Source organism: Orycteropus afer, unplaced genomic scaffold, assembly GCF_000298275.1.
Source record: "Orycteropus afer afer isolate SDZICR_OR568_19922 unplaced genomic scaffold, OryAfe1.0 scaffold00130, whole genome shotgun sequence".
NCBI lineage: Eukaryota > Metazoa > Chordata > Mammalia > Tubulidentata > Orycteropodidae > Orycteropus > Orycteropus afer.
In genome coordinates this window covers 6,701,024-6,721,619 of record NW_006921717.1, presented here as the reverse complement: position 1 = coordinate 6,721,619, position 20,596 = coordinate 6,701,024, and the positions used below count along the sequence as shown (strand labels likewise).

The 20,596-nt window shown below is 54.9% G+C and overlaps 3 protein-coding genes across 3 annotated transcripts in view; 1 reads left to right on the top strand and 2 right to left on the bottom strand.

The window, feature by feature from the left end:
- The first annotated feature begins 654 nt into the window (after nt 1-654).
- Nucleotides 655-2,202, top strand: ROM1 (retinal outer segment membrane protein 1). The gene is made up of 3 exons (XM_007944883.2): nt 655-1,244; nt 1,621-1,867; nt 1,984-2,202. The coding sequence occupies exons 1-3, from the start codon at nt 655-657 to the stop codon at nt 2,200-2,202; spliced, it is 1,056 nt and encodes a 351-aa protein (XP_007943074.1).
- An 816-nt stretch (nt 2,203-3,018) lies between these two features.
- B3GAT3 (beta-1,3-glucuronyltransferase 3) lies at nt 3,019-7,471 on the bottom strand. Its single transcript, XM_007944881.2, has 5 exons — nt 7,390-7,471; nt 5,947-6,121; nt 4,006-4,366; nt 3,515-3,805; nt 3,019-3,117 (listed from the first exon to the last, which is right to left on the bottom strand). Exons 1-5 carry the CDS (start codon nt 7,469-7,471, stop codon nt 3,019-3,021), a joined length of 1,008 nt encoding a protein of 335 aa, XP_007943072.1.
- Nucleotides 7,472-10,185: 2,714 nt separating this feature from the next.
- GANAB (glucosidase II alpha subunit) overlaps nt 10,186-20,596 on the bottom strand; it is a 21,362-nt gene continuing 10,951 nt past the window's right edge. The window contains exons 5-25 of the mRNA XM_007944878.1: nt 18,669-18,848; nt 18,162-18,227; nt 17,328-17,397; nt 17,070-17,157; nt 16,887-16,983; nt 15,689-15,869; nt 14,799-14,952; nt 14,370-14,605; nt 14,151-14,277; nt 13,968-14,047; nt 13,588-13,731; nt 13,361-13,457; nt 12,957-13,058; nt 12,573-12,816; nt 11,607-11,671; nt 11,354-11,430; nt 11,186-11,260; nt 10,898-11,011; nt 10,667-10,779; nt 10,433-10,533; nt 10,186-10,295 (exon numbers count right to left, since the gene is read on the bottom strand). Of these exons, the coding sequence (XP_007943069.1) occupies nt 10,186-10,295; nt 10,433-10,533; nt 10,667-10,779; nt 10,898-11,011; nt 11,186-11,260; nt 11,354-11,430; nt 11,607-11,671; nt 12,573-12,816; nt 12,957-13,058; nt 13,361-13,457; nt 13,588-13,731; nt 13,968-14,047; nt 14,151-14,277; nt 14,370-14,605; nt 14,799-14,952; nt 15,689-15,869; nt 16,887-16,983; nt 17,070-17,157; nt 17,328-17,397; nt 18,162-18,227; nt 18,669-18,848 (2,521 nt within the window). The remainder of the gene's footprint in view (nt 10,296-10,432; nt 10,534-10,666; nt 10,780-10,897; nt 11,012-11,185; nt 11,261-11,353; nt 11,431-11,606; nt 11,672-12,572; nt 12,817-12,956; nt 13,059-13,360; nt 13,458-13,587; nt 13,732-13,967; nt 14,048-14,150; nt 14,278-14,369; nt 14,606-14,798; nt 14,953-15,688; nt 15,870-16,886; nt 16,984-17,069; nt 17,158-17,327; nt 17,398-18,161; nt 18,228-18,668; nt 18,849-20,596) is intronic.

Genomic DNA, 20,596 nt, shown 5'->3' with positions numbered 1-20,596 from the left:
GCGCTGTCGGGCGCGGGGCAAGCGCCTGGAGGGGGCGCTGTGGGACGGGGCCTCAGTCGCAGGGCCCGCCGGGGCCTCGGGTTCTCCCGGGGCGCGTTCGGCCCCCGGGGATGGGTGGCGGGGCCGTCCCGGGCCCCAGAGCTGCAGCACAAACAGGCGCCGGACGCCGAGCCGCCAGGAAGCGCGGGAGGGGGGCGGGCCGGGGGGGCGGGCCGCCTGGTAACCCCTCCCTGTCCGGGCCCAGTCCCGGGCGGGGCCACCCGCTGACCCCCTCACCCCGCCCGGCCTCCGCCCTCCGGGCCCTTCCGGGATCCCCGCCCCCAGGCTCCCAGGGGAGTCTCCGCCCCGGACCCCGCGCCCCTCGGGTTGAGCCGATCAGCCCTCCCACTTCCGCGAGGGGGCAGGGGCGGGGTCACGAAAGGGGCCTTCGGGCCGGGGGGCGGGGCTTCTCCTCAGGGGCCAGGCCAAGGCATCCCGAATTGGGGCTGGCAGGGCATTGGGGCGGGAGTTATTAAGGCTGTGGGTAGAAGATGCCCAGGGTATTGGGGTCAGCGTGGCATTAGCCCAGCTCAAGCCGGGCGCCGCTGACTCAGCATCCTGGCCCGGCCAACCCCAGCCGCGACAGTCCGGCACTCCCTCGAGCAGAGATGGGAGATGGCACCGGTGCTGCCCTTGGTGCTGCCCCTCCAGCTCCGCATCCGCCTGGCGCAGGGGATCTGGCTCCTCTCCTGGCTGCTGGCACTGGCCGGTGGCCTCACCATCCTCTGTAGCGGGCACCTTCTGGGCCAGCTGTGGCCCCTTGGAACCTTCCTGGCTCCTTCCTGCCCCTTCCCTGCCCTGGCCCGGGTTGCCCTGCCAGCGGGGGCAGTGGCCCTGGGCACAGGACTGGTGGGTGCAGGAGCCAGCCGGGCGAGCCTGGATGCAGCTCGGTACCCTCCCTGGCGAGGGGTCCTAGGCCCACTGCTGGTGGCCGGCACTGCTGGGGGCGGGGGCCTCTTGCTCCTTGCCCTGGGGCTAGCCCTGGGTTTGCCTGGGAGTCTGAGCACAGGACTGGAGGAAGGCCTGGGGACTGCCTTGGCTCACTACAAGGACACAGAGGTGCCCGGGCATTGCCATACCAAGCGGCTGATAGATGAGCTGCAGCTGAGACACCACTGCTGCGGGCGCCATGGCTACAAGGATTGGTTTGGGGTCCAGTGGGTCAGCAGCCGCTACCTAGACCCCAATGACCAGGATGTGACGGAGTGAGTGATTGGCTTCTCTCCCTTCTCCTCCCCAGACAGTCTGTCTCCTGCTGCCTTGCACCCGTCCTCACCCAAATGGGCAAGAAATGGAGCCTAGTGGTTGAGTCTGGATGACAGATCTGCCATTTATTAGCTGTGTGACTCAGGGCATGTTACCTAACTGCTCTGAGCCCACTTCACCATCCGTAAGATGGAGTTACTACTAGTACCGACCAGATAGGGTCGCTGTAAAGGTGGATGGTGAATGCCTGGCACCTACTGAAGCCCTGAGTAGATATTTCTACTGTCAGTTGGCCCTTCCCAGCTCCTGTACCCTGCAGCTTCTCCCCTGGTTCTCTGTCCGGAGTCGTCCTAACACCCTGCCCTCCCTTCGCAGCCGTATCCAGAGCAACGTGGAAGGTCTATACCTGACTGACGGCGTCCCCTTCTCCTGCTGCAACCCCCACTCACCCCGGCCTTGCCTGCAAAGCCAGCTCTTAGACCCCCACGCCCACCTCATCTTCGATCCCCGGCAGCCCAACTTAAACCTCTGGGCCCAAGGGTGCCACGGGGTGCTGCTAGGGTACCTGCAGGGGTTGGCGAGCACTTTAGGCAGCATACTGGCTGTCACCTTCCTGCTACAGGTGAGTCGGCTAAGTGTCCGAGGCCTCCCTGTGCCTGGGACCCCTCGCTGCCTCTACCCCAGGCCCCCTGAGATTGCTGCCCCTCCCTGACCTCTGCCCCATTGCATTCCCCGCAGGTTCTGGTGCTCCTGGGCCTGCGGTACCTACAGACGGCGCTAGAGGGGCTCGGCGGGGTCATCGACGGGGAAGGAGACACCCAGGGATATCTCCTTCCTGGGGGGCTGAAAGACATGCTGAAAACAGCCTGGCTGCACGGAGGGGTTGCCCACAAGCCAGCCCCTGAGGAGGCTGCCCCGGAAAAGGCACCTCCTGAGGAGGTTCTGCCTGAGGCCTAAGGGTCTGGTGCTTGGAGTGAGATGGGGGCAAGTCTGGAAGCTTCACAACCCCTCACCAAGGCTCCCAGTGGGGGCCCTGGGATCAGAGGGGGCGGGTAGTCAGCCAGCTGGGCCAGAGTGAGGGAGAAGGCCAGGTGTGGTAGACTTAGCCCCGCGGCAGGAAAAACAGGGCAAGGGGAAGTGAGATAGGACAGACGGACGGTAGACTGCTTGTGGGACACAGACTCAATAAAGCTTTGGGACTCAAGTCACTGTCCTTCTCTTCAAGGGGGTGGGGCCCTGAGAGAACTGACTTCTGTCTGGTGGAGCAGGCAGGACTCCAAGGTTTTGACCCTGGCTCTGCCTAGGTGGCGGCAGGTGCCACATAAATGTGAGAGAAGGTGGGAAAAACGGGACCTGCTAAGTGAGAGAGAGAGAGAGGCCCTTCCCGACTGAGATTCTTTATTCTGGAGGTAGGAGGGGGCCAGCATGCTGAGGTGGGAGGGTCCAGCCCAGCTCCTCCAGGTTACCCAGTTACTCGGCTGCCCTCCCTCCTGAGTAGTCCATCTGTCCTTCTGCTCCGCCCCACAGAGCTGACCTGGCTCAATACAAGGGCCGCTTGTCCCCAGCCTGTGGGCAGCACCACGTGGCAGGCAGAGGGGGAAGGGAGAAGCAGCTGGGCCGCGCCCTGGGGCTGGAGGGGCAGAAGGGCCACGCCAGCCAGCTCCGGCTCTGAGGGGTCAGGACTTGCAAAGCCACATCCTGGGCAGGCCGAGCGCCCGATCCCACGAGGTCCGTGCCTGCGATGAGGTGGTAGTCGGGGTGCGCTGGCCGACGTCACACCTCGATGGCTGGGTCTGAGCCCCGGCTCTGGCGCTGCAGCTGCTCCTCCTGCTTCATCTTGGGCTTCTCCGTCCGCGTGTGCCACACCAGCACCTGTGCCGGGAGGGTTTCTGTTAGAGTCAGGCCCCACTGGAGCCAGGCTTCTGGGGCTGTCAGCGTGGACTGGTTCTCCATGCCTCCAACACAGGGTCGGCTACAAGGAGTGAAGAGTAGGGTGGGAAGGCTCTGGTGTTCCTCAAATGGGTCCCTCCCCTTCCCCTCTCTCTGCCGCATGGCTTCCTAGGCTCTGGGCGACAGAGTGGCCGGAGAACCCTTTCTTCCCCTGGCTCCCAGCTTCCCCTTCAAGCAAGCAAGGTCAAATCCGAGCTCTCCGAGATCCCTCCCGGTCAGTCGCTCATCCCCTGACCCTCCCCATGCAGGCTCTCACTCCCCTTCTCCATCGCCAGCCCCTCCCAGCGCCGGCTTCCTGAGCCTGCCTCTGTCCCCTCACCCGAGTGCAGTTGGCAGCCCGTGGCTCCAGGTCCTTGGGATCCACAAGGTGGCTCAGGAGACTACTCTCCAGGTGGCCCCGGGGAGCAGTACCATCAAACTGGGCATTGGGCTTAGCCAACAGCAAGGGGAGGGCGACAGCGAATCCCGCCATATCCATGGGGAAGGGCCTGTTGGGCTCCCACGCCGTGTGGAAGCCCACAACCCGGCCATCCTGTACCCGTGGGCCCTCAAATCGCAGGCCACCCACCAGCCCCACGGGCCACACTGAGACACCATGGGTCCAGCGCATCTGAAAGAGGTCAGGAGAGAAGAAACAGAGACAAGGAGGTGGCCCAGTGGAAAGGGAGCAGCAGGAAGGACTACTGGGTCACTCCCGCACTGCTCCCTCCCTCCTCCTCTCCCAGCAGCCACCAGCAACACTGGAAACCAAGGCAACACATGAAGCAGCCCCCACTTGGCCTTCTTCGCCATCCCCAGGCCAGTGCTCACCTCCTCGAAGAGCTCCCGGCTGTAGGTATTGTCATCGTCAGCAAAGTACACGACTCCTCGGGTCCCTGGTGGGGGCGGGTTCTTCTCCCCACCTACAGCACCTCCGCCACCCCGCAGCCAGTCCAGGGCCTTGTTCCGCTGCTCTACACCACGGGGCCGAACCCAGCCTGGCTCACCCTCCCGAAGCCGCTGGGCCTTGGGGGTGAGGACTGTCAGGTGTGTGAAGAGGAGGCCGGAGGCAGCCAGCAGCCCTGAGACCAGCGGGGTGGGGCCCTCAGCGTCCTCCACCAGCAGCCAATGCAGCCGGGGTACCAGGCTCAGTGTCTGGGACAGGCGTACCAGCTCCGCCTTCTGCACCAGCCTGCAGGGGGCGAGACGCGCCAAGACGGGAAAAGGGGGGGAACCATTTGCCCATCCAGCTGGGACATGTGGCTGCTCCTGGCCAGCACGTGTCACATGGCTAGCATCCCCCATGACCTATCCCCAGACAGTACCCAAACAGCCTTGTGACACTCACCTGCCGTGTCCTGCCAGTCCATGTCTGTCACCCACCTCAACCCCAGGACTTTGACTGTGGGAGACTCTAAGTTAAAGGCACAGGCTTTGGAATCAGATCTGGGTTTGAAACCCAGCTTTGTAACTTACTAGATAAGATGCCTTGAGAAAATGGCTCAATCTTCCTGAGCCTCCGTTTCCTAGGCTGTAAAGGGGAAAGAAGGAGGCCTGGTGGCATACCACTTAACTACTCGGCTATTAACAGAAAGGTTGGCAGTGTGAACCCGCCCACAGGCTTTGCAGCAGTAAGACGTGGCAGTCTGCTTCTGCGAAGATTATACCCTAAGAAACCCTATGGACAGTTCTGCTCTGCTACATGGGGTCAGCATGAGTCAAAAGTGACCCCATAGCACTGAATAACCATATAACGGTATTGCTTGAAAGATGAAATAATGACTTTCTAAAACACCAGTGGGACCAGCTCCTTTTCCTCTGGTGCATGGGTTTCCAGGTGCCAGGTGGAGCCCTGCGGCTCACTCCTCTCCGGGGGAGGGTGAACAGTTACCTGAGTTTAGAGAAGGAACTGGGAATGTGTGGTTCGGCCTGCTGGGCTCCTTTAGCCTTCAGCTCTGCCTGCCTGTCAGGAGGGGGGGACAACCATGCTGGTCTGGAACTACCTGTGCCTGGGGAGGTCAGCCATCTGATTCCAGGGAGGTGCCTTTGAGAACCCTTTGGGCTACAGATCTAAAACCACATCCCCCAATTGGTTGTATCAGTAATAAAGGGATATTTTTATTTATTTACTTTTTTAACATAAAGCACTTAGCACAGTGCTGGTAGCATAGTGGCTAAGACACTTGCCTGCTAACCAGACAGCTGGTGGTTCAAACCCACCAGCCACTCCTCGGAAGCAAGGTTGGGCAATCCTACTTCCGTAGTGATACTGCCTCGGAAACCCAAGGAGGGGTCGCTATGAGTCGGGTTTGACTCGACGGCAAACAACAACAACAACAACACAGTGCCTGGTAGAGTGTAAATGATATTATAAATAGCTGGTGTAGCTATTTCTAGACCCTGGTATGACTATTAAGGTCAGACTCCTTTCTACTTCAATTTAATCAGTTCTCAAACATCCTAGCCTAAAGCTCCCTAAGAAGAAAGCATAAACTCACTGATAAGCTCAACAATTCTTTGAAACCTTACTGTTCCATCTTTATACTTAGCAGGAATTTTATGTTCCATTTCATAGAACACCCATGTCTATGTTAATAGAAAAACCACCCTTTTCCCCCATCAATCTCCAGATAAAAATGTGCTTCATGTATCCTGACATGTGGCATGCCCTAGTTTGAGGAGCAGCCTCTGGCCCAGTGGCTCTCCAAATTGCTCTTCATCAATCCCAAACCCTTGGTCGATGCAGCCCTCCTGGGGGCACCAGAGCCATACCTTGCGTACGTGGGGGTGACAACATAGATGGTCGGCAGGGCCTCGGGTTCAGGGGGCTGGGCAGGGGCAGGAGGTGGGCGTCGAAGATCGGCTTGCAGCCGGGAAATCTTCAGATCCTTCTGCCGAAGCTGCTCTGCAGCGGCCCGCAGGGGAGGGAGGCAGTCACATGGCTGACCTGGTCCCAGGAAGCAGTGATGGAAGAAAGGGATGGTGACAGAGAACCACAGCACGTTCCGTTCAGCATCGTAAAGGGCCTAACCTTCTCATTTAACTCCTAGTCAAAAAATTCCCCAACAACTCTAATAGCCTTTCCTAGATCCCCGGTGGTGGGAAACCCGCCTCAATCTCCAGTCCCTGGGTGGTGCAAAGGGTCAAGGAGTTCAACTGCTAAGTGAAAGGTTGCAGGTTCGAGTCCACCCAGAGGTACTGTGGAGGAAAGGCCTGGCAATTTACTTCCAAAATATCAGCCACTGAAAACACACGGTTCTACTTGGCACACATTGGGGTCTCATGAGTCGGAATCAATTGGACAGCAACTGGGTTTTGGGTTTGGTCTCCATCCTTAATAAATTCCACCTGTTAACAATTTTCACTTGCATCTTGACCTTATTATCTGCCTCCATTCTTCCTACCTGCCGGTCCTAATTCTACCTTCTGGAGCCATAAAGGACGAGCCAATCTCCTTAAACTAGGTAGTCTTTCAAATATCTGATTGGCGCTGTCCCTAAATCCCTGCATAAGAGGCAGTGAGAGTTCAATCAGTCCCTTTAGCTGCGAGACCAAAGGTTTGTCTTTTGTTCCATCATTATGTAACTATTTACTGCATGATCCCACAAGTGAGGAACTGCCTTAGGTGCTGGGGATATAGCAGGGCAAAAGAGGCTTGGTCCCTGGCCTCACCGAGGTTTCAGTTTAGCGAAGGAAGCAGATAAATTAACCAAATCATCAGGGATGGTGGTTTAAGAATCGTGAAGGAAACAGACAGGATAGAGATAACAGAGATCCGGAAAGAGGAAGGGTTACTTTAGCTACGGTGACAGAAGGCCTCTGAGGAGGTGACATTTAAGCTGAGACCTTAAGGATGAGGCGGCAGCCGGCACGAGCGGGGAGAAAAGCATTGCAGGCAAGGATAACAGTTCAGAGCTTGAGAGGAGCAATGAGCATGGAGGTTTCGAAACACTGTCAAGAGGCCAGTCGGGCGGAAGCAGAGAGATGAAGAGGAGTCGAAATGAAGCTGGAGAGGCAAACATGCGGGGCTTTGCGGGTTGGGAAGGAGTTTGGATTTCATCCGAGGTGCGGCTGGGGGTGCGCCGGGGCCACCGACGGCTGTCCGGAGGGCCGAGCGGGATGACTAGGTCTGCGCAGGGGCTCGTCCCCAGGGCGGGATGCACAGCCGCGGGCGCCCTCGTGCCGGCCGCCGCGGCCCCGCCCAGCCCCGCTCACCGAGCTGCACCAGCGCGTAGAGGAGGCCGGCGATCGACACCAGGAAGTAAGCGAGAAACACGTTCTTCAGCTTCAGCTTCATGGCCGCGCCGCCGGCGGCGCCCGGGCAGGCGGGGTCCGGGGGGTCGCGGGATCTCCGCCCGCCCACCCGCAGGCCCCGCCCCTGCAGCGGCCCCGCCCCGCCTCCCTCCCGCTCCACGCGGCAGGCGGGCTCCGGGGTGCTGGGGTTGGCAACGCCGGCCAGGCCCACTTCCGGTCAGTCTGCTTCCCACCCCCCCGTAAGGTTAATTTCCGGTCCCACCGCCTAGTTCCGGGTACTGGGAGCTGAATGACGTCATCTCCGGTGTGTCAATTCGTGTGGCCGCTGGTCAGAAAGCCAGTGGTAGCACGTGGGACTTCTGTATTCCTAGCAGCGTGGCATCGCTGGCGAAATCCAATCCTGGTGCCCAGATTTATCCTTACAGTCATTCATTCATTTCAAGCATCAAGTAACAGTTGCCAGCAAAGCCTTGTTAAAGAAAATATATGCAATGTAGGTCCTACCATGTACCAGCCAGTACTCTGTGCGTCTCACGTAATTCTCCAAAATTTAGAGGTAAGAGATAAGACTGAGAAAATCATATAAATTACCTTAGGGCAACCTTCTCTTGTGTCCCTTCTAAGTATCTTATTCCAGGATCCATACTATACCCTCTGCACATATTCCCACCAGATGACAAGCCGGGTAGGGTATGCCAAGGGAGTGAGGGGTTTCCTCCCCAGGGAATTGATTAGAAATTCCTGAACTGGGCAAGTCCCCACTGGTAACCCCCTGCCTCCTCACAGTTACAAGCCATCCTAAGCAAAAAACAAAAACTTGCAAAATATTCTTTAAGATTGTTGCGCTACAAAATGGAACTATTTTGTCACTAAAACGATGGGAACATTTTTTAAAGAGCTGTTAGGTAAAGAAAAGCAGCCTTTAGTGCAAGAACATCTGCTTATAGGATTGTTTCTATCCAAGAGACACCATTAGCTCTGGTCACTAATTACTAATTAACACCTACCAGGAGTAGCCCTGAGGCACGATGGCTAAGTGCTGAGCTGCTAACTGGAAAGTTGGCCGTTTCCACCAGCTGCTCAGGAGGAAAAAACCTAGAGGCCTGCTCTCCCTAAGAGCCATGCAACCGACTGATTCACAGCACCCCATCTGACAGAACTGACCTGCCCCATAGGGGTTTCTAGGCTGCAATCCTTGCCGGAGTAGGTCCCTCCTTGGGTTCCTGAGGCAGTATCACTACGGATGTAGATTGCCCCATCTTCCTTCCAAGGAGTGGCTGGTGGGTTTGAACCGCCAGCCTTCTGGTTAAGTCAAGTGTCTTAGCCACTATGCTACCAGAGCTCCTCCCCCAGGTCCTAGGGCAGCCCACATGGCAGTTCTACCCTGTCCTACGGAGCTCTGGTAGCGTAGTGGCTAAGACACTTGACTGCTAACCAGAAGGCTTCTGGTTCAAACCCATCGGCAACTGCTCGGAAGGAAGATGGGGCAATCTACTTCCGTAGTGATACTGCTTCAGAAACCCAAGGAGGGGTTGCTATGAGTCGGGTCTGACTCCACGGCACGTAACAACAACCCTGTCCTAAACAGTCACTATGAGTTGGAATCAACTGGATGACACAACTGAAATCTGACGACTTTGCTGGACTCCTCTATGAGAATAGGAGCCCCCAGGAGGCTGCGGGAGGCGTGTGTGCGCTAAGTCAGTGAGGTTTATACTGAAGCGACGACCTTGGGCTTCTAGGATCTGTGTCAGGCCAGAACTAGAATCCAGACACCTGACAGTGTGAGTTTTATCTCTTTATTTTCTCCTTTTATCAAAACTTGTCGTAGCTGGGGTCCAAGAGGAAGTAAAAAAATCCCCACAAATATCCCCCTTCATCCCACCCACCCACCCTTACCCAGGGCTTTGGGCCAACCCTGGCCACACATGATCATCTCCCCCCACCCTCAGCCTTCTCCCAGCAATAAATACAGGTGACCATGATTCAAGGAAACCACAACTGATTTCTCCATCTTGAATGCCCCCCGAAGGGACAAGAAAGGGCGAAAGAAGTTTAATGCCCATCCTCTCTTAAGGAGGAACAGAAACTTCTTTCCGCCACAGGACAGGGGAGGTTAACTGTCCCTGTCGGAACTACAGCAGCTCTAGAAGGGACCAGGGAGGGGAAAGGGTCAGGATGAGAGGAAAGAGGACCTTCTCCAGCAGCCCCGGTCCTTTGCTCCATTCATCCCTCAGCAGGGAAGAGTGGTCCCAGTGTATCAGTGGGGCACAAAACGGGGAGGGCTGACAAGAAGAGTCAGGAGGAAGAAACCAAAGGACGGAGAGCAGCTGGGGGGGGGAGGACAGGGAAGGAAAAACTAGCCCTAAACTCACTGCCCTCATCTTCCAAGGAATGGTACCCACACACATGAGGCGTGAGTGAGTAGGCTCTGGGGAAGGACATTCAGAGCCCCCCACAGAAAGGAAAGAGGGGAAGCAAGGGCCCTGTGGTCCCCAGAGCTTCACAGATGACGTGCTCCGCTGAGAGCAACAGGATGCTGGAGGATGAAGGGAAAAGGCTTGGTGTCAACGGAGGAGGGCAGGTCAGGAGACCACAAGAGGAAGTGGGACCCCAGGGACAGCCCTCATCCTCCCCAGATGCTGGCAGAATCTGAGTCTTGTGACAAGAAGGTGAAGTCTGGGGAGGGTCAGACTCCAAGGCAGAAGGAAGAGTCACCACCACAGCACCCCTCCCCCTCCCGGAACAGCCCTTGCGTTATCGCAGGTGAATGCTCCAGTCAGCTGCCACGTTGACACCAGGCTTGCGCAAGGTCAGCACCGAGGTCTCAGGGTCATGTTGGAAGGACAAGTGGCTTTCAGGAGATCCTGGGGACAAGGAAGAATGAGGGCCTTGGTCAGAACAACAGTGTGGCCAGTCAGCTGCCCAGCAATCCGGCCCGTTCCCCACAGGCAAGGCCGCGCTCCCTGGCTTTGCTCACTCCCAGGCCAGCCCACTCACGCACCTTTTGTCTGGAGTACCACGGCCGCTGGCTTTCCGGCCCCTATTATCACCACCCGCTCAATCCAGATCGGTGTCTCAAAGTGGCCTTTTGGGTCTGCTGAGCTGGAAGGGCACAAACAGACGCCCATCACGGGGAAAGATGTCAGAGCAGAAGGAAGAGAGTGAAGGAAAGGCAGGAGGTGAAGGAAGAGCCCAGTGAACTGTGAGCCTTCCCGAGGCCTGGGCACCCCGTTACCTGGAGACGAGGGTGTTGCCAGAGAATGAGAACCGACGCAGCAAGAACTCGTGGCGAGTCTGATAGTTGAACGTGTGCCCGTCATCCACAAAGAGCTCTCCTTGGGCCGTCCCCTGGGTGGGAAGTGGAACAGGTAGGAGCCTGAGCCCAAGAGGGAGCCAGAGGAAGAGCCCTGGAGGATGGAGGCTTGGTAGGCAGACGGCCAAGGACACTCCCTGCCTGGGCACTCACCTGAGGACTGAGCGCAACGAAAAGAGTGATGGGGTCCTCCTTCATACAGGATGAAGAACGGCGCATTCGCATCCACCGAGGCACAATCGTCCCTCCACGTTGGAACACAGGGATCTAGGCCAAGAGCAATGCTGGCATGAAGTCACCCCCTTGTCCAGCCTTGGGCCCCTCAGGGTCTTTTGCTCTCACCCATCTGTGTCCACTCAGGTACTGAACCCCAAAATGCACACTCTGCCCCCTCTGGAAATCTACACAGATTGAACTGGCAAATGGAGCGGGCATACTCACACTGCTTAGAGTTACAGGCAGGTACAGAGTCTGGGGACCATGATGCTTCTGGTAAGTGTAAGTGTCATACCACACCTGTGGGTGGCAGAAGAGAGACAGGTGACACTGGGTCTGGTTTGCCCCCCTTGGCTTCTGCTGTCTTTCCCCACCCAACCCACCTGCACTTACCTCCCCTTGGCCAGGCAGATAGATTTGCACACCGTGGGCCCCAGCGTCAGACACGGGGTGAACCAGCAGCGCATCGCCTGAAACACCCCAGGACGGAATCAACTCTGACCGGAGGGGTCAGTTCCCAGCCGTGGTGTTCCCGTCAGCCTCCCATCCTCTTCCCTCCCTGGGTATCCCCAAGTTATTCTCCACAAGTGCTTGCTTCTGCTCAGCCCTACCCCAAACTAGCACCACTGCCCTCCCCATTTCTCACCAAGCAGGAACTGATCATCTATACTGAAGGTGGCTACATCCTGAGGGTACTGCACCCACAGTGGTCTATGAAGGGAACAAGACAAGAAAGGAAAAGACTTGCTGTTTTGGCAGAAGTCAAAGATCCTCCTCCAAGAACTGGTGATGACACAGACACGGCACAGGGTAAGACCCAGAAACGCGCAGCCAGAAGCCCAGGCAGGTTTCAGAGCGCAACTGTGCGGCACTACCTTGGCCTACACAGTTAACTTCCTAAGCCCCTTCCTGTGTCTTCTGTCCCGTCTTCCAGCTCCTCTGCACAGCAGCCTTCCAGGGGCCTCTCCCCACACTGCATAACCCCACCTGCTCCACAGAGCCCTCTCAGACCATGAATGGAGAGGGTCATTCACTTTTCTCTCCGGCTTCCGGTCCTACCCTCCCCTCGTTCCTCACCCAAGACACGCTGGCTGCTTTCCTATTCCTGGAGCACAAACTCATGTCCCCTCCAGACTCTGCACTCGCTATCTCCTCCGCTTACAACATTCTACTAGATACATCTATCTCACTCTCAACATTCAAGTCCCAGCTCATATGGGCGTCTTCTAAAAGACCTTGTGCGACTGACTATCTGATCCCATCACACAGTTTAATTTTCTTCAAAGAGCACGTCATTGCTCATGACTTTTGTATGTGTTTATGTGCATGTCTGTCTTCCTCTCTAGAAGGAAAGGCATCCACCCCCAAGGGTGGATACTTGTCTGTCTTCTTTTAGACTAGGGACACAGTGATGAGTAACGCCTGGCAGAGGGTAAGCACTCCATAAATGTTTATTGCTTTAATTCCTCCTCTTTAGTCCCCCCTTCACTCTTGACCTTGAAATCAGATTTACAAGGCCCTGGTGAGTGAAGAAAGCAGCCCAGAGATGATGCTTAGTCCCCACTGTCCCGAGCCAGTGCTGCCCACCCCACAGACTCACAGACCACCTCACCTCATGACAGGAACCCCTTCACGATGGGCCTGGTAGAAGAGAGTGTACCAGAATGGCAGCAAGGAATAGCGCTGGCCCAAGGCATCTCGGATGATGTCTTGGTACTGAGACGCTAACAGCCACGGCTCTCGCCGCCCAGTGTCCAGGTGAGCATGTGCCCGGAAGAAGGGCTGGTAGGCACCCATCTGGTACCAGCGCACGAGCAGCTCTGGCTCTGGGTTTTTGAAGAAGCCGCCCACATCCGCTGAGAGAGAGGAAGGAAGCAGCAGGTTGGAAAAGATGGTGACGTGGACGCTCAGCTCTCTGCTCGCACGGAGGCCCTGAGCTTGCAGCCTTGGCCCTCCTCCCACCAAAGCAACACAGCCAATGTCCTCCCTTTCTCACCCCCACAGAAGGAAAGTCCCACCAGCCCCAAACTGAGACACATAGGGATAGAGATCTTCAAATGGTCCCATTCGGCAGCATTGTCCCCAGTCCACACAGCTCCTAAGGAAGACAAAAGAGGGGTCTGCAAATAGTGGAAGGGCCCAGCCTTTCACAGAGCACACCTTGCTGACCTGCTACATCTGCTTGGGGTCCCCAGGCTCCCACTGATACCCAAGAACGTGTGAATGGGGTGGGACCTCCCACTGCCTGGCTCTTCCTGCAGTGCACAGTGGGGAGGATGCAGGGTGCCACTCTCAGCAGACCGCAGTCGGGGGGGACTTCTCAGAGCCAGGCCAAGGCCCACCGCTCCTGCGATCTGGCTCTCAGACCCCTGTGCCACAGCTCTAGTTGCCAACTCTTACCAAAGCGCTGGGAGCCAGCAAAGAAAGCTCTGCTCAGGACAAATGGGCGTTCTACGCCCCCAGAACGCAGCACCAGCCCGTCAGCAGTCGCCATGTGCTGGGTGGGAGAGGGGAGAGGAGGCACAGTGAGAACCAAGGCCAGCTGTCACCTGCAGCAAGTTCCCTGGCCCTCAGGCTCTGGGCCAGGCTTCCCTCTTTCCACCAGCCCTCCTCTCCCAGTCACTCACCACATAGAAGCCATAGATGTTATGCACGTCCCGGTGTTCCCAGCCTCCATAATGCTGGGCATCCTTGAGCATGGTGACCTCAGGGCCACTGAATACCGATGGCTCATTCATGTCATTCCAGACATAGAGATTGGGAGCCGAGCCCTGGGAACACAAGGCAGAAAAAGGGGATAGAAGGACATGGGAGGAAGAACACGAACGGTGTCAGAGCAGAGAGCTCCCTGGGATCTACAAAGATGCATTTCTCAATGCTATCCCAGGTCACCAAGGCCCTGGGACACTGAGGCACTCAACCAAAGCAGGGTCACCACTCAGAGTGGCAGACTCAGGGAGGCAGGTGAGAAAAACAGATGCAGGCAGGGTAGAGGATGGGTCCCTACCTCGTAATTATCAAAGCTGAACATATTAGCCCACCAGGCCCTCATTGTGGGATTAGTGAAGTCAGGGTAGCCAGCTGAGCCTAGGAGAGAAGAAGTGTGGCTGTCAACTCCTGAGAGGCAGAAGTCACTATTCTACCTCCTTGGTCCCCGAAAAGCCTCTCCCTGGATTGTGGGGCTGCCTACCTGGCCAGCACCAGCCCTCATAGTCAGAGCCGTCCCGGGTTTTAACATATAGCCCTTGGTTCCGCAGCTCTTCATGTACCCGGTAGCCAGAGTCCACTTTAATGTGGGGGTCCACGATGGTCACCAGCTGAGGGCAGGGCACATGGGTGGTCAGATAGCCCCAGGGCTCTCATGCCACAGCCTCACCCAGAGAAGACCAGCCTTCCGCTGGCCTCTTACCTTCCGCCTCTTGGAGGCCAACTGCTCGAGCATGGTGAGGGGCTGGGGAAAGCGGCTGGGGTCCCAGGTGAAATACCGCTTGCCATCAGCATGTTCAATGTCCAGCCAGATGACATCACAGGGCAGGTTGTGGTCATCGAAGCCTTGATCCACCTCCAGCACATCAGCCTCGTCCCGGTAGTTCCAGCGGCTCTGGTGGTAGCCGAGGGAGAAGAGCGGGGGCAATGCCTGGGTCCCTGCGGGTTCAGCGAGGGACGGGGTCACAATGGGGGTTGGGCCCAAGCTGGGGTCAATGGGGACACCCAGAAATGGCTTGTAAACGAGAGGGAGGCTGAGGGGCTAGAAAACAGGCCGGGCACAACCCTTCTGAAAATGCAGAGCCACCCCTTCTGAGGCCCCTGGCTGCCACAGAGTGGGGACACCACGTACCTGTGAGACTAGCGTACTGCCGGAAGACGTTGGTGACAGAGGGCCCGAGCAGAAGGAAGACATCGATGATGCCACTCTCTGACATCCAGCGAACGTCTGTCTGGGGAGTCTCCCCGGAGCCCTGCAGGTAGTCCAGCATCTTCCCAAACAGAGTCTGTACAGGAGACCAGAGAGGCCCGGGAGCTGCCCTCTTATCCCCAACCCAAGGACAAAAGCAGTGGTTTCCTCCTCAGAGACCACACACAGCTGGTTCCTGTGAGTCAGTCTGGTCTGAGTTCAAATGTCACCTCCTTGGCGAGGCTCCTGACCACACGCTCTAAAGCAGCACCACAGCCCTCACCCCCCATCATGAGACCGTCTCATTTCTTTCTGGGCAGTACTTGGTTGTTGCTGTGCGACGAGTCAATTCCAGCTCGACAGCTATGGGACAGAGCAGTGCTCCTCAGGGTGTTCCAGGACGCAGTCTTTATAGGGACAAACCACCACACCCTTCACTCCTGGAGCTGCTGGCCTTCTGGTTAGCAGCCAAGCACTTAATCCTTCCACTGCCAGGGCTTGGTTAGCACTGACCACCTCGAAAATCTCACCTCCGTTCCCTGTCCGCCCCTCCATCCCCAGCACCTAGAGAAGCACCTACTGAGGCTCAAAATAAAAAAGGTACTGAGTAAGCAACACGTCCCCAGGCCAGAAAGGGAAACGCAGTCCGAAGCCTGTGTCTTCTGGGAGTGAATGGGGAACTCAAATGCTGCTCACTTGCCCCAGGGCCCCCTCCCTCACCCAATCCCCAGAGAGGGTACCCCTAAAGCCTCTTCAAAGCCAATGTCCTGACATTCGTTTCAAAGCCTAAGGCTTTCACCCTCACTTTTCCCTACTGCGCCTTGTGCTCTCACCTTCCCGGCAGTGTTGGAGGATATGTCGACCCAGGTCTCAGCGGCATTGAGCCAGAAGATGCCCAGGTCCCGCTGAGAGTTGTGTGCCAGAAGCACAGGCACAGACCCATACAGGGCCATGGGGTTGTACAGCTCGTACTGGAACACGTCCAAGTTGTACAGGCGATAAGGCTCCCCACCCCTGCAGGCAGACAGGCAGATCAGGCTATTGACTGGCCCCCGACTGCAGCACACAAGACCCCACCCCAGAGGTGAGGGAAATCACTGGTCACTTTGATCACTGAAGCTCAACTGGCGTAACATACTACACAGGAACACTGTTGTACATCCTACTTTGGTGAGTAGCAACTGGGATCTTAAAACTTGCAAGTGGCCATCTAGATGCAACAATGGGTCTCTCCTCATCCAGAGCGAAGAAGAATGAAGAAAACCAAAGACACATGGAAACTATCAGTCCAAGGGACTAGCGGACCATGTGATGATCCTCAGCCTATATGACCATGAAACCAGAAGAAATAGACGGTGCCCGCCTACCCCTGTCAACCACTTGGAGGGGGATCAGTACAGGAGATCCTGGATAGAGTAGGAGAACAATGTGGAACAAAACTCAAAATCATAAAAAAAAAAGACCTGGTTTGCTGGTCTGATTAACCCTAGTGAAACCCCCAAGACTATGTCCCTAGCTATCTTTCAGGTCTGGAAATGAACTCCCTTCTGTAGCTTCCAGCCAAACAACAGACAGTCATATAGGGTGAACCTTTACATCAGATAGATACACTCCTTGGAGCAATCAATCATGGGAGAACAGAAGGGCAGTAATTGCACAGGGAGATAGCTCAGGGGGCAGGAATGCATAGGTAAAAAGGACACAGGGAAGAAGTAATTACGGGGAGGAAATAGGATAAAAGCTGTTATACTGTGGGGAATTGCAGTCAATGTCATGAAACAAAATGTGTATGAACTGTACTGTATGAAAAATGAATTTGTTCTGTAAACTTTCACCTAAATCACAGTTTAAAAAAAAAAAAAGTCCCTTTGCCCTTTCTCAAAGTAGACTGTTCTGATCAACAGAGGGGCTCTGGGCACAGGAAATGATCCACGTTTGCCTGGGACACCCAATCCGCATGCACATTCCCCCAAAGCCTCTGCCTTCTAACCCAGCCCTCCCCCCACATCCTGATGTCACTATGGGACTCACTCAGTGACCTTCAGCCTCAGATTGTCCGCATGCTCAGGGATCCCATACACATGCTCCATTCCTGGCAGGGAAAAGTCCAAACCCACAGACGTAGGCCCTGGAAGGAAAGCAGAGGACAAGCTCAAGAGCATCGCCTGGCAAGGCCTCCCTGCAGCCCTGCGCCAGGCGTGCCCTGCCCCTCACCATACGGCTTGCTGTCAGAGTGAGTTTTGAATGTCTCCTCCCAGGCTCCTGGCTCATCTTTCTCCGCCTTCTCCTGGGTCTCCTCTGGCTATAAAGAGGAAACAGGACCTCTACTCAGTCATACACCAGTTCCCTCCTGTGCCCCTTCCGTTCTCTAAGTCTCACCCCGATGATGAAACTAAACTCAAGTTTCTCATGGGCCATCCCCTCCAGCCTCCCAGCCAATCCTGTCCTCCAACCACCGACCCTCCAACTTGCCTTGTCACCATCCCCAGGTGTTTCCTCAGGCTGGGCCCCATCACCCTCAGCTGGGTCTTTTGATCCTTGCCTGGAAGGTAGGAGAGCTGTCTGCTCCAATCCAGAGGGGGCAGGGACGAGGGGCTAGTGGAAGGAGGGGTGGGGGAATAGAGAGCCAAGGGTCCAAAGGAACGAAGGCATTGGAGAAAGGGACTAAATGTTAAAATGAAGAGGGACAACCCCCCCATGAGCATGTGGGTGTGCAGAGGATGGGGAGAAATGAGAAAGGGAAATAAGGAGTAAATGCCACTGGGAGGTGCCTTCCACAGACAGGCCCAAGGCAGCACCCTCTGCCAGCATCCCACAAGAGACGGGCAGGATGGGTCAGGGGCCCGGGGATGCCAATCCTGGCTCAGATGCCTCCACTGAGACTCTGGCTCCAGCTGCCCCCGCAAGGCTTCAGCTTCCTGGCCCAGCACAAGGGTTTTTTTTACAAAGGTGAGCGGATCATACCAGAGTCTACAAATATGCAAGAGAGGTTCTGCCAAAATGCTCTTAAGGGCAGCTGGCAAGCAGCTCTAAGTTGCACCCCAGCCGAGAGCCAGGCAGCCTCTCCACCCCTTGGCAAAGCAAGAGGCTCCCTCAGTTCCTTGAGGACTTCCAACATTTTATCCTTCTTCTCCCGGGGAGGCTCCTAGCCCAGGGAACAGGGCCCAAAGGCCCATATAGCACAGAGCTGGGGAACTGAGTGCATAAAGGGCAAGGCAGGCAGGGATCCAGACAACTTCCCAAGGGCCAAAGTGGAGGGCGGGAAGGGCAGAGGAACAGATACAGTACCAGTGGCCATGGATTTACCTAGAGAAAAGGTTCTTGATCTTATCCCATATGCTACCGAGCGTGACACTAACTTTATCCGAGAAACTGGGGCAGGAGGAGATGGGTAGGGAAGGGGAAAAGGAGGCACAAAACCAACACAAAAACAGAAACATAAAAGTGAGTTTCAATCGACAAACTTCCAGAGATGGGGGAAAACAGAAATTAAAAAAAATAAAACAAAAAAGCAAGAAAATAAATCTGGGAAATGTGATGATGTAAGAAGGGAAGAGGGAGAGGCAGGCCTCCCAGAGGTGATGCCCAAAAGTACAGCTCCGGGACAAAAGTGACTGCCTCCCAGGCTGTACAGGAAATTGAGAAACTACCCCGGGTCTGGTTCCTACCCTCCCTGACAGGCAGCTTCTTCCAGCCCGCCCCCCATTACCTGGCTGTCCTGCCACCCTGCTTCCTCCCAGAAACCCAGTGCCAAACCCCACATCTCTAGACTCTCCCCACGAAGTTCCCAGAAGTCGCAACCCCTGTACTCACGAGACCCTGGGGGCCCTCTGATGCTCGAAGTCCAGGAGTCCTCGGGCATTGACGCTGAGCAGCAGACTGCGGCCCTCCAGCAGGTCAAGGCGGAATGGCCGTGCCGTCAAGATGATTTTATAGGGCCCCTCAGCCACTGTCAGCTCCACACTGTTGTCGTCATGGCCAGAGACAGAAAGCCTGGGAGAGAGGTCACAGCTCCCATTTGAGACCCTGTGCGTCTGCTCTTTAGAAATGACCTGAGTATGCTTGGCCCTTTACAAGTCCTACCTACACCAGATACAAATCTCAATTCAAGGCAGATCACGACTTACAACGTGAAAGAGCTTTAGGAGAAAATATAAACCAGTGGTTTTCTCAACTTTGTCAGAACAATTAGTTATACAGAACACAGAAAATACTAACTATAAAAAATTGATCCATTTGACAACGTTAAAATTCAGATTTCCTATTCATCATAATGTATCTTTACCATAATTAAACTCACTGCCACTGAGTTGATTCCAACTCACAGCAATCCCCCTTGGGTATCAAGGCTGTAAATCTTTACAGAAGCAGACTGTCTCATCTTTCCTCCGTGGAGCCAGTGGTGGGTTCAAACAATTGACTTTTTGATTAGCAGCCAAATGTATTAAGCACTATACTACCAGAGATCCTTAATCTTTACAGAAGCAGAATGCCTCTTCCTTCTTCCATCGAGTAGCTGGTGGGTTCGAACCATCAACAATAAGGTTAGCAACCAAATGCCTTGCCACTATGCCAGTAAAGCTCCTTGGTACCTTTAGGGTCATCACAAACAAGGAGAGTCTGAGAAAGAGAGGCTAGAGGACCCTCAGGAGACATGACAGCTAAGTGTAATGCGGTATCTGGAGAAGATGAATGAATGAATCAATCAATGAATCAATCAATGAATCAATGAATAAGGGTAATGGTATCCTGGATAAGATCGGGTAACAGAAGGAAAGACACCACGCAAAAAGAAAAGCTGAATAAAGCACGCACTTTACTTAATAACAATGAAGTAACTCACTAGGTGTGAAAAGTGTACCATGGTGACATTTCTAACAGGGGAGACTGGGTACAGGATGTTCAGGAACTCTCATAATATTCTCAAAACATTTCTATAAATTAATAAACAAAGTACAAAGCTTTTGTTTTTTCCTCCCTGTATTAATTCAAAAACAAAAAGAAAAGCTACAGCCCAGGAAAAAGTTTCTGCAATACGTTTAAATAATAAAAGTTGACAACAAAACAACAATATATTCTTACAAATCAGTATGTAAAGGACATCCTAAAAGAAAAATGGGCTTAAGCTGTGAACTACCTTTTATAGAACAGTAAACCTATAAAAAGATGTTCAATCTTATTATTAAAGCAAGAAAGGCAACCAAGCCAATACCTCCATGCGGTATCATTTATACTAATTCCATCAACAAAAATTAAGTCCAACAGTATCATGCGTTAGAGAGGATGTGGCTCAGAAAGACCTTATCAGCTGCTGCTGAAAGTGCGAACTTATGTGGCTGCTCTGATGTTATCTTGGGAAGTCACTTGTTTCCATACATATCACTACAGATCCTCTCCTAGCTATCACCAAACAGGAGAGCCCACACAGCAACAGCAGGAGCCACACACAAAAATGTTCATGGCAACACTTCAGACAGAGAAAGACGGGAACCAACTTGAATGCCTATCAACATGGAAATGGATAAATAAGGTGGGGTACACTCATATAACACAGCATTATATGGTGGTAAAAATGAATGATAGCCACATGTACAGAGATCAAGGTGTATCAGTGGTTATCAGGGGTGGGCAGATGGGAGGGGGAAAGGATTCAATGCTTAGAGGACAGTGAGCTTCTGTTACCATAAAAACCCCAGTCAAGAATTCTATAAAACATTCAGAGAAGAAGTGATACCGATCCT